Source organism: Orycteropus afer, unplaced genomic scaffold, assembly GCF_000298275.1.
Source record: "Orycteropus afer afer isolate SDZICR_OR568_19922 unplaced genomic scaffold, OryAfe1.0 scaffold00226, whole genome shotgun sequence".
NCBI classification, from domain to species: domain Eukaryota; kingdom Metazoa; phylum Chordata; class Mammalia; order Tubulidentata; family Orycteropodidae; genus Orycteropus; species Orycteropus afer.
Window position 1 is genome coordinate 3341482 of NW_006921813.1, and position 10662 is coordinate 3352143.

Consider the following 10662-nt stretch of genomic DNA (forward strand, 5'->3'; position numbering starts at 1 on the left):
CCCATGAAACGGAAATCATGTTTCCTGTCCTTCCTCCTTTCCTTCCCTCCTGTGAGCTATCGTGAGAATAGACAAAAACAAATTTCACGACAGTAAAGCCAGTTCTCTTGGAGAATTTGAGCGCCTTCGTGGTTACTATGACAAGAAAGCGCACCAGGGGCTTTGGCTCAAATGCAAAGAATAAAGGCACGCCCCCAGTGGATAAAATTCCGATCCACGGCACCCACCTCCCGGTCTCCTCACCATGTGCATAGCTGCCTCCATCCACTTCTCAGTCTCCTCCGCCGACACCGAGCACTCACTGCCAACAGCCGGTGAGGATGCTGCCTTTACCTCCATACCGCACACGGCCCACCGTTCTCACCTCCAGAGACCGCGGCGGAGGAGGTACGCTTGCAGCGGAACGCGGCAGGTACCAGCCACCGTTTCCGGAGGAGCCGAAGCGCAGGGCACCCGGAAGCGAATTCTGGACGGACCTGGGCTTTCCCAGCCAGTGAGCGACAGCGGCACTGCGGCGGCTGCAACCGAAAGGGCTGCTGCTTACCTATAGTACACGCCCCCTTCCCGCTCGGGTGACAGTCTCTACGGAACGTTGAGTTTGAGATTTCTGGAGAACACCCACTGGATCAGCGGGGCCTGGTGACAAAGGAACGGTTTCCTGGTGAACCAGCCCCTCGCACCCCCGGAGTCTGAGATGCTGAGATCTACGTGGAATTTTCTGAAACGTCACAAAAAGAAATTCATCTTCGTGGGCACGGTCCTCGGAGGTGGGTGACAACGTGCGTGGAAAGAGGGCATTAGCTGAAAGGAGTGGGAAGGGATGTGACTTCGTTCTAAATTAAGGAGAGACTGGGCGTCCCTAGTCCGACATATAGAGAGGGGATTCATTTTAACCATCAAATGGGGAGCAGGGTGACAAACCTCCAGGGTTCTTTCCCTCTCTGCAGTTGTGGAGTTTCTCTGTGTCTCTTACCTCTCACCACTTCTTACTCTGTTTCTCACCTGTCCTTTGGTCTCACGGACCTTGCGAAAACAACCCTCGCATTTAAGTTTCTGTTTAAATGCACCATTCTCTTACAGACTCCTGTTTGTTTTGGGTTTTCATTTGTTTTGTTTTTATGAATATTTGATTGTGGTTTGGATGAAAGTTAGACACTTGTTTTAAAATTATATTCTATTGCTTTTCTGTGTGATTCTTCACTTCTATTTGGCACTCCCAGTACTTTGTATATTTAAGTATATTAAGTGGTTTTGAGGAGCCCTGGTGACACGAGTGGTTAAGCAAACCAAAGGTCGGTGCTTAGAACTCGCCAGGTGCGTGGGAGAAAGATGTGGCAGTGAGTTTCTCTAAGTACTACAGCCTTGGAAGCCCCATGGGGCTGTTCTGTTCTGTCTTATCCAGCCGTTGTGAGTCAGAATCGCCTGGACCGCAATGGATTTAAGTGGCTTTGACCTTTCACAGAAATTTCATAATATTCTAGTAGAGTTACCTAAAGCCTGCATTTTGGGTGCTGTTTAAAGTTTTTGTAAATTTTTTAAAAAACAGCACAATTGTAATGAAGGACTAGTAGATATGTACTTGTTGTTGTTGTTGTTATGTGCCTTCGAGTCCGATCCGACTCATAGCGACCCCTCCTTGGGTTTCCGATGCAGTATCACTACGGAAGTAGATTGCCCAACCTTCCTTCCTTTGAGGAGTGGCTGGTGGGTTTGAACCGCCAGCCTTCTGGTTAGCAGTCAAGTGCCTTAGGCATTATGCTACCAGAGCGCCTCCTAGATATGTACTACACAAAGAAAAACAAATCAATACTTTAGCTCTCTTTCTGCTGTTTGAGAACACAAATAATGCAAGAACATGCTTGAGAGATGTGCAATTGCACACAAGCTGTTCAAAGTTGGCATAAATGCCCACCTAGTTGACCTAACTTTACACAGACAGGAGATTAGAAATACAGAAGATAAAAATCTTGAAACCCTTTTTTCTCATGTGATGCTCATGTCATAATATGCAGAGATTTGAAGGAGAGAATAAGAAGCTTTGTGAATTATTCAAGAAAGAAATCTAGGAAGGTTAGGCTAAAAAAGAGGAGCTTAAAAGAACTTGAGTTTTTGAGAAATAGATTTATCACGGTAGCGCAGTGCCTAAAGTATTTGACTGCTAACCAGAAGGTTGACGGTGCAAACCACCAGCCACTCCATGCAAGGAAGACGTGGCAATCTACTTCTGTAAAGATATACCGCCTGGACAACCCAGTGGGGATCGCTGTGAGTCTGAATCGACCCGATGGCAGCGGGTTTGGTTGGGTTTACTGATACATACTTTGGTCACATAAATACTTAAAAATCAAGAACAAAAGTTTCCCAAAGACTTTGCTTTTCTCTTACTATTAGATTAGATTAGATTACCTCCAATATGTAATTAACAGTATTCTTAGCAGCAAAAATATAGATTGGTGATCTTTTTTTTGATCTTAAAAATTTGAAACAGACTTCTTATTGATGAGGCAAGGGTAGTCTTTTGCGTGTCTCGCAGGTTTGTTGAGCATATGTATTGTTTTTCTGATTGTACCTTAACAAAGTAGTATTGAGAGCTTTGTCTTTAATGTCACTAATTCTCCCTTCCATTGATTCAGTTCTACTCCTTTGCCTTTTCAATGTGTTATCTGCTTGTGAAATCTTAGTATTAATTTTCTGGATTTCTATGTACTGTTTTTGTATGGTTTGTAATTTTTTCATTCACTTTGTTCTTGTATTGTTTTCCTACATTCTTCTAAAGTTTTGTCTGTATTTTCTTAATTGTGTTATTGTTTTCCTTACTTTTATCAGTATTTTCCTTGATCTGTCTCTCAATCTGTTGGAAGTACTTAAATATAATTATTTTGGTTCCTTATCAGATATTCGCAGAGGTTTTCTGGTTCTGTATTCTGGTCCCTTGTTTGTGCTACTTTATCTTGCTTCTCTCTGTAAAATGGGATTTTCAGTTGTCTGAGGCGTTGTAAGGAGCTCTGGTGGCATAGTGCCTAAGCCATTGACTGCTAACCAGAAGGCTGGTGGTTCAGTCCCACCAGCCACTCCTCAGAAGGAAGATTGGGCAATCTACTGTAGTAGATCTGCAGTGGTACCACTTCAGAAACCCAAGGAGATGTCACTATGAGTTGGATCCGACTCAATGGCAGTGCATTCATGCATTTCAAGACATTGTAATGTCATTGTATTTGTATTTAATGGGTAAGTGTGTGTGATTTATGCAGGGTTGTTTTGTTTGTTTGTTTGTTGTTTTTGTTTTGATGTATCTGAGCAAGTGGAGCTGATGTGCTGCTCTGTTCTCTAATTTGGCAGCACTTAGCCACTCACCGACCTGTCTCCTTATAGGTGTGATAGAGCATGAGAATGTGTGCACAGATCTCTGTTAGCTGTTCATATAGAGCATTTGAGGGTGGGTTGGATGTATTGGCCACCGTCTGTCATTGATCATTTGGTGCAGAAGCAAGTGGTAGCCCAGTGGGTGAGGTTGCAAGAGGTACAGTGTAGTTGGGTTGTGTGGGCACAGTTGCTGTCTCCTGCCAGGTGGGATTAAATAAATAAATAAAAACAAGAGAACAGAAAAAGCAAGCATAAACAACCAACCACAGAAACAAAAATATAATAAAGAAAAAGGGGGGAGGCAAAAGAAGGACAAAGAGAAAAAGAAAACAAAATCTTGGAGGGGAGAAAAAAGAAAAGGGAGTAAGAGGAAAAGAATAGTAAAGAAAAAATAATAAAAATGCAAAAAGAAAACCAAGGCATGAGGAAAAAAAGAAAAGAGAAAAGACAGAGGAAAGAAGGGAACCAGGAAGGGGTGGGGGGACCAGAACCAGAGGAGCAAAAGAGAATGAAACATAGAAAGAAAGGGGGAAAAGAATAATTTTGAAAAAGAAAAGAAAACTGGGGAGGGTGGACAGGCTCTGGGCATTGTTGTTGCTGGCCATGTAGGTAGTGGGTAGTAGAACACCTGGCCCTGGCACTAGTTCCTGGGGGCATGGTGCCTGATCCGAGATGAGGTCCTGCTGCCCCAGAAGATGTCTGAGGACAGGGCACCCAGACCTGGAAAAAATTCTGCTGGCCCAAACAGTAGCTGGGAGCATGGTGCCTGGTTCCATTGCGAATTCCTTCTGGCCCAAAAACACCTGTGGAAAGGGTGTCTGAGACTAGAAAATGTTTCTGCTAGCCCAAAAGGCGCAGAGCCCCTGCTCCCAGCAAAAGTTCTTGCCAGCCCAAAAAGGGCAGGGAGCAGGGTGACTGATATAAGACTAGTTCCTGTCTACCTCAGAAGGCAACTAGGGGCAGGGTGCCTGATCCCAGATGAGTCCCAGCTAGCCCAGAAGGTGTCTGAGGGCAGGGCACCTGTTTTGGCTGTAATCTTAATGGAAGTGGATCACCAAGCTTTTTCTTCCCCAGTCCTGTTGGATGGGTTCAAACTGCCAACCTTTACATTAGCAGTTGAGCATAAACTGTAACTACCATTTATTGATGGCATAGTGGATAAGGCATTTGGCTGCTAACCAGAAAGCCAATGGTTCAAACCCAGCAGCTGCTCCATGGAAGGAAGATGGGGCGATCTCCTTCCATAAAGATTTACAGTCTCAGAAACCCAGTGGGGGGTCACAGTGAGTCAGATTTGACTCGATGGCAGTGAGTTTGGTTTTTGGTTTTACTTTATGCCCAAAACACTGCTAAGCTCTTTCTTTATAATGGGATACTTTTTGTTATCCCTATTCAAAAACATACGAACTAAAGCTCTACAAAACTAAGAAACGCCCCCAAGGTCTAGAGTTAGTAATGATGTAACTGGAGTTTAAACCCAGGTGTGTTAAATCTCAAAGCACGTTCTCTTTCTGTACTGTATCACTGTACTTGAATGAACTTAGGGTCTGATAGGCGTGAAAAAACAAGTATAGAATTAATTAAAATGCAAAACAATAAGAAAGCTGGAAAAACTGTACAGATCAAAGGAGCAGATAACATGGAAGTTAAAAAAAAAAAAAAAGAGGAAGGACATCACAGAAGAAGTGGCATATTTTTTACAAGCTTGAACATAGGTAAAGACGCTCTGGTGGCGCAGTAGTTAAGGCATTTGACAGTTAACCAAAAGGTCAGCTGTTCAAACTCACCAGCCCATTCGTGGGAGAAAGATGAGGCAGTCTGCTTCCGTAAAGATTTACAGCCTTGGAAACCCTATGGGGTAGTTCTCCTCTGTCCTTTAGGGTTGCTATGAATCAGAATCTACTCAATGGCAGTGGATTTGGTTGTTTTGTTTGTTTTTGTTTTTTTGAACAAGGTAAGATGTCAGTATGAATGGTTAAAGAAATTTGGCCATTCAAAAGTGGAGAAAAACCTTGAGTTGTAACTTTAGGTTGTAGCAGGAATTTGTTTCCCTGCATTTTGGATGGATAACTGCTTTAGGCCAATTTGCAAAATTTGATCAGTTTGTGAAAAGACTCAAGCAGTGGTTCTCAACTTTTTGATCTGAGATCTCCTTTGTTATCTCATGGTGCCATCAAGTTGGTTCCGACTCATAGCATCCCTATGTACAACAGAATGAAATACTGCCTGGTCCTGTGCTGTTATGGGAGCCGTCAAGGGAAATGCTAATGCCAAGCAGAATGGTGAAAAAAGGAAGGACCTTTATTTTTGTGTGCTAGCACAGACTCAGTGGATTCACATCCAGAGACCGAGCCCCGAACAAAGATCACATGGGGTTTTTATGGGGTCCTTCTTCCGGGGACTCAGGGTGAGAGGGTAATTGGTTACCTGCAAAAAGAGCATCTGCAGCTACCAGTTTTTACAGAAGTGAAACGTGCCTGAGCAGAAGTGAGGAGGGGGAGTATGGGCAGAGGAAGAATGGACAGGGAGCAGGGCAGAGGAATTTTCCACTCTCTGTACATGGTTTTCAAACTGGCTTGAGCCAGATGTCTCTGGCCTCACAACAAGTTGTGTCACTGCACAACAGAACTTCCTTACTTAGGTGGGGCAAAGGTCACGATTCCTTCATTTCTCCCTCTGCCTCAGTACCAGCCTCGTAGTCATTGCTGTGCTTCAGCCCGTTGTGTCAGTTCACCTTGCGGAGGGTCTTCTTTTTTGCAGCCTTCTGCTTTCCAAACATGATGTCCTTCTCCAGAAACTGGTCCCTCCTGATAACATGTCCAAAGTACATGAAACAAAGTCTCTCACCATCCTCGCTTCTAAGGAGCATTCTGGCTCTACTACTTCTACAGCAAATTTGTTCATTCTCCTGGCTGTCCTTGGTATATTTAACATCCTTCGCCAACACCATAGTTCAAATGCATTGATTCTTCTTCGGTCTTCCTGGTTCATTGTCTAGCTTTCATACGCCTACTAAAACTCACTGCCATCAAGTCAGATCCGACTCATAGCGACCCCTGCCCTGGGTTTCCGAGGCAATATCACTACGGAAGTAGATTGCCCAATGTTTCTTCCAAGGAGTGGCTAGTGATTGAAAATACCATGACTTAGGTTAGGTGTACCTTAGCCTTCAAAGTGACATCTTTGCTTTTTAACTCTTTTAAAAAGGTCCCTTGTGGCAGATTTGCCCAATGTAATATGCCATTTGAGTTCTTGACTCCTGTTTCCATGGTCATTGATTATGGATCCAAGTAAAATGAAATCCTTGACAATTTCAGTAATTTTTTCCATTTATCGTGTTGCTTATTAGTCCAGTTGTGAGGATTTTTGTTTTCTTTATGTTGAAGTAAAATTTATACTGAAGGCTATATAGTCTTTGATCTTCATCAGTAAATGCTTCAAGTCCTCTTCCCTTTAAGAAAGCAAAGATGTGTCATCTGCATATTGCAGGTTGTTAATGAGTCTTCCTCCAATCCTAATGCCATGTTCTTCTTCATACAGTCTAGCTTCTCAGATTGTTTGTTCAGCATACAGATTGAATAAGTATGAAGAAAGGTACAACCCTGATGCGTTCCAGGTTGTAACTATGCAATTTCCCCCTGTTCAAATGTCTGCCTCTTGGTCTACATACAGATTCTGCAGGAGCACAATTAATTCAAAGGCATTAATTCTGGAATTCCCATTCTTCCCAGTCTTACCCTTAATTTTTTATTATCCACACAGTTGAATGCCTTTGTATAGTCAATAAAACATGGGTAAACACTTTCCTGTTATCCTATACTTTCAGCCAAGATCTGTCTGACATCAGCAATATCCCTCATTTCACATCCAAATCTAGCTTGAATTTCTGACATTTCCCTGTTGATGTACTGATGTAAATTTTGTTGAATTACCTTCAGCAAAACTTTGCTTGTGTGTGTTATTAATGATACTATTTGATAATTTCCATGTTCTTTTGGATCACTGTTGTTTGGAATGGGCACAAATACGGAACTTTCCCAGCTGGTTCACCAGTAGCCGTCTTCCAGATTTCTTGGCATAAGTGAGTACACGCTTCCAACCTTGCATCCTTTTGTTGAAACATCTCAGCTGCTATTCAGTCAACTCTTGGAACCTTGTTTTTCACCAGTGCCTTTAGTGCAGCTTGGACTTCTTCCTTCAATACCTTCAGCACTTCCTTCACACCCCTAAAACTTATTGTCCTTTGTCATCAAATTGATTCCAACTCCTAGCGACCCTATAGGACAGAGTTGAACTGCCCCATAGGGTTTCCAAGGCTGTAATCTTTACAGAAGCATAGTACCATGTCTTTCTCCTGTGCAGCGGCTGATGGGTTCCAACCCAGTCTTTTGGTTAGCAGCTGAGAGCTTAACCACGGCACCAGCAGGGCTCCTTGAAAAATTATTCAAAACCTTAAATAGGTTTTTTAAAATTATATCTATTAATAGTTACCATAGTAGAAATTAAAACCAAGAAATCTTCTAAATATTTATATTTTGTTTTAAAATAACAATAAGCCCATTACATATTTACATATATTATGTTTTTATTAAAAGTAACTATATTTTCCAAAATAAAATGGTGTTATTTTACATATTCGTAAATCTCTCTGATATCTGGCTTAACTATAGAAAGCTGGGTTCTCATATCTGCTTCTGCCTTTGTGCATCATGTTGCAGTTGTGCACGTCACATAGCCTCTAAAATACTCCACTATGCATCTGTCTTAGCTTCCTATGGCTGCCATAACAAAATATTACAAAGTAGGTGGCTTTAAAGAACAGAAATTTATTTTTTCACAATTCTAGAGACTACAAGTCCAAGTCCAAGGTATCGGCAGGGCTAAGATCTCTCTCTGTAGGATCTCGGGGAAGATCTTTCCTTGTCCCTTTTCAATTTCTGTAGCTCCAGACATTTCTTCGCATTCCTTGGCTTATAGATGGACCTCACATGCTATGTGTGACTATTTCCTGTCTGTCCTTCTGTTTTATGAAGTACTGCTCAGAAGAACTTAGGACTGGCCCCACTCTACTATGGTATAACTTTCTCATTTCAACTGATAACATCCGCAAAGGAAAACCTTATCTCTCCAAACAGCATTCACTAGTGAAGGGGTTAGAACTTCAACGTATCTGTTTCAGGGATAAAATTCAAGCCATAGCTGCACTCATGACAGAATGAGAATAAAAAACACAAATCATGTTTTAGGGTTATGAAAATCAGGATCCCTATTGTTGCAGTGATTAAAGCACTTAGCTGCTTATGGAAAGGTCCGGGCTCAGACCACCAGCCGCCCTGAGGGAAAAGATGTGGCAGTCTGTAAAAGATTTACAGCCTTGGAAACCCTGTGGAGGCAGTTCTGTTCTGCCTTTACAGGGTCTCTATGATTATAGCAATGAGTTTAGTTTGGTTTGGTTTGGTTATTACCAAAATAGTTTCCACCTCCCATATCCCCTGAAAGGGTCTTGGAGAACCCTGGGGGTCCCCCGACCATACTACACTCTAAGAAAGTATTACAGAACAGAGGGCAGCTAGATTCGTAGTTATTGGCTTGCTGATTTCTAAACAGCACAGAGCATTTATATATGATTTATATCTTATTCCCTGTAATTTTAGGCCTCTAGAGTTTTCATTTATTCTTTCAACAGCCATGTGAATAAGATCAAGTACTTACATTCATTGTACTGGCCTCTGGGAATGCAAAGGAATAAGGCATAGTTTCAGACTTTTAGGAACTCATGGTGCAATCTAGAAAGCAGAAAGGAAAATAAAAGTAGTGCAGTGATACTGCTGTAGTACAGAAATAGAGCAGGGTGCTTCTGGGAGCAGAGAGCAGAGGGGGAGAGCAGCATGAAGACAACTGTAAAGCTGGAAAGAGAAGTGCTTCCACCTAACCTACATTGTAAAGCCAACAAAGGAGTAGGAGCCTATCGTGGATTGTGTCCCCCAAAATATGTGTCAATCTGGCTTGAGCATGATTCTCAGCGGTTTGGCTGAGTTATGTTACTGTGTAATTTCATAGTTAGGTAATGATGTAATCATCCCCATGATGTTACCTGATGTGATCAGCCAGTCAGTTGTAAGGGAATTAGGGTAGGATACAACACTCTTACTCAGGTCACAGCCCTGATCTGATGTAAGGGGAGTTGCCCTGGGGTGTGGCCTGTAGCACTTTTTATCTCATAAGAGAGAAAAGCAAAGAGAAGCCAGCAGAGAAGGAGGGACCTCAGTACCACCAAGAAAGAAGAGCTGGGAGCAGAGTGTATCCATGAGACCCAGGGTCCCTGTGCTGAGAAACTCGTAGACCGAGGAGAAGATTAATGCCGAGGTACATGGGGATCTCCGAGGAACACTGGGCCCAAAGATGTGGAGAGGAGACAAGAATTTTCCCCCAGAGAGCTGGCACTCTGAATTTGGACTTTTAGCTTCTTAAACTGTGAGAAAATAAATTTCTGTTTGTTAAAGCTATACACTTGTGTATTCTGTTATAGTAGCACAAGATAACTAAAGGCCAGACCAAGAAAGGGGACTGTTCAGAAGCTCAGAGACGTACTGCTTTTGATTAGTCAAATATTTCAGTATGACTAAGGCCTGAGGTCCAAACCCACCAGCCACTCCTCGGAAGGAAGATTGGGCAATCTACTTCCATAGAGATATCTTCTCGGAAATCCAAGAAGGGGTCGCTGTGAGTCGGAGTTGACTTGACAGCAGTGAGTTTGGTTTTTTTGGTTTAGGTGTAGGGTATGAGTCCTTGTGGCACAAATGTTAGTACTTGGCTGCTAACCAGAATGTTAGCCATTCAAACCCACTCAGCAGCTCTGCCAAAGAAAGATCTGGTGATCTGCTTCTAAAAAGATTATAGTCTTGAAAACTGTATGGGGCAGTTCTGCTCTGTCTGTCACAGGGGTTGCTATGAATCAAAAATCAACTCGTCAGCACATAACAACAAAAGTATAGGGAACAACTGGGTAGTGACAAAGATGAAGAAATAGCTAGAGTCAAGATTGTGAAGGATTTTCCATATAAACCATTCTACAGATTTTAGAATTTTGTATATCAGTGCTTCTCAGACTTCATCGCTATTGTTAGGTGCTGTCAAGTTGGTTCTGACTCATAGCAACCTTGTTGTTGTTGTTATTATGTGCCTTGGAGTCGGACCCGACTCACAGCAACCCCTCCTTGGGTTTCCAAGGCAGTACCACTACAGAAGTAGATTGCCCAACCTTCCTTCCGAGGAGTGGCTGGTGGGTTTGAACCACCA

The 10662-nt window shown here is 42.7% G+C and overlaps 2 protein-coding genes across 2 annotated transcripts in view; one reads left to right on the forward strand and one right to left on the reverse strand.

Annotated features, from left to right (window-relative positions):
* ADAT2 (adenosine deaminase tRNA specific 2) overlaps nt 1-339 on the reverse strand; it is a 44614-nt gene extending 44275 nt beyond the window's left edge. The window contains exon 1 of the mRNA XM_007948814.1: nt 244-339. Within this exon, the coding sequence (XP_007947005.1) occupies nt 244-339 (96 nt within the window). The remainder of the gene's footprint in view (nt 1-243) is intronic.
* Nucleotides 340-694: 355 nt separating this feature from the next.
* Nucleotides 695-10662, forward strand: part of PEX3 (peroxisomal biogenesis factor 3) — a 51847-nt gene continuing 41879 nt past the window's right edge. Inside the window, exon 1 of the mRNA XM_007948806.2 lies at nt 695-767. Within this exon, the coding sequence (XP_007946997.1) occupies nt 695-767 (73 nt within the window). The remainder of the gene's footprint in view (nt 768-10662) is intronic.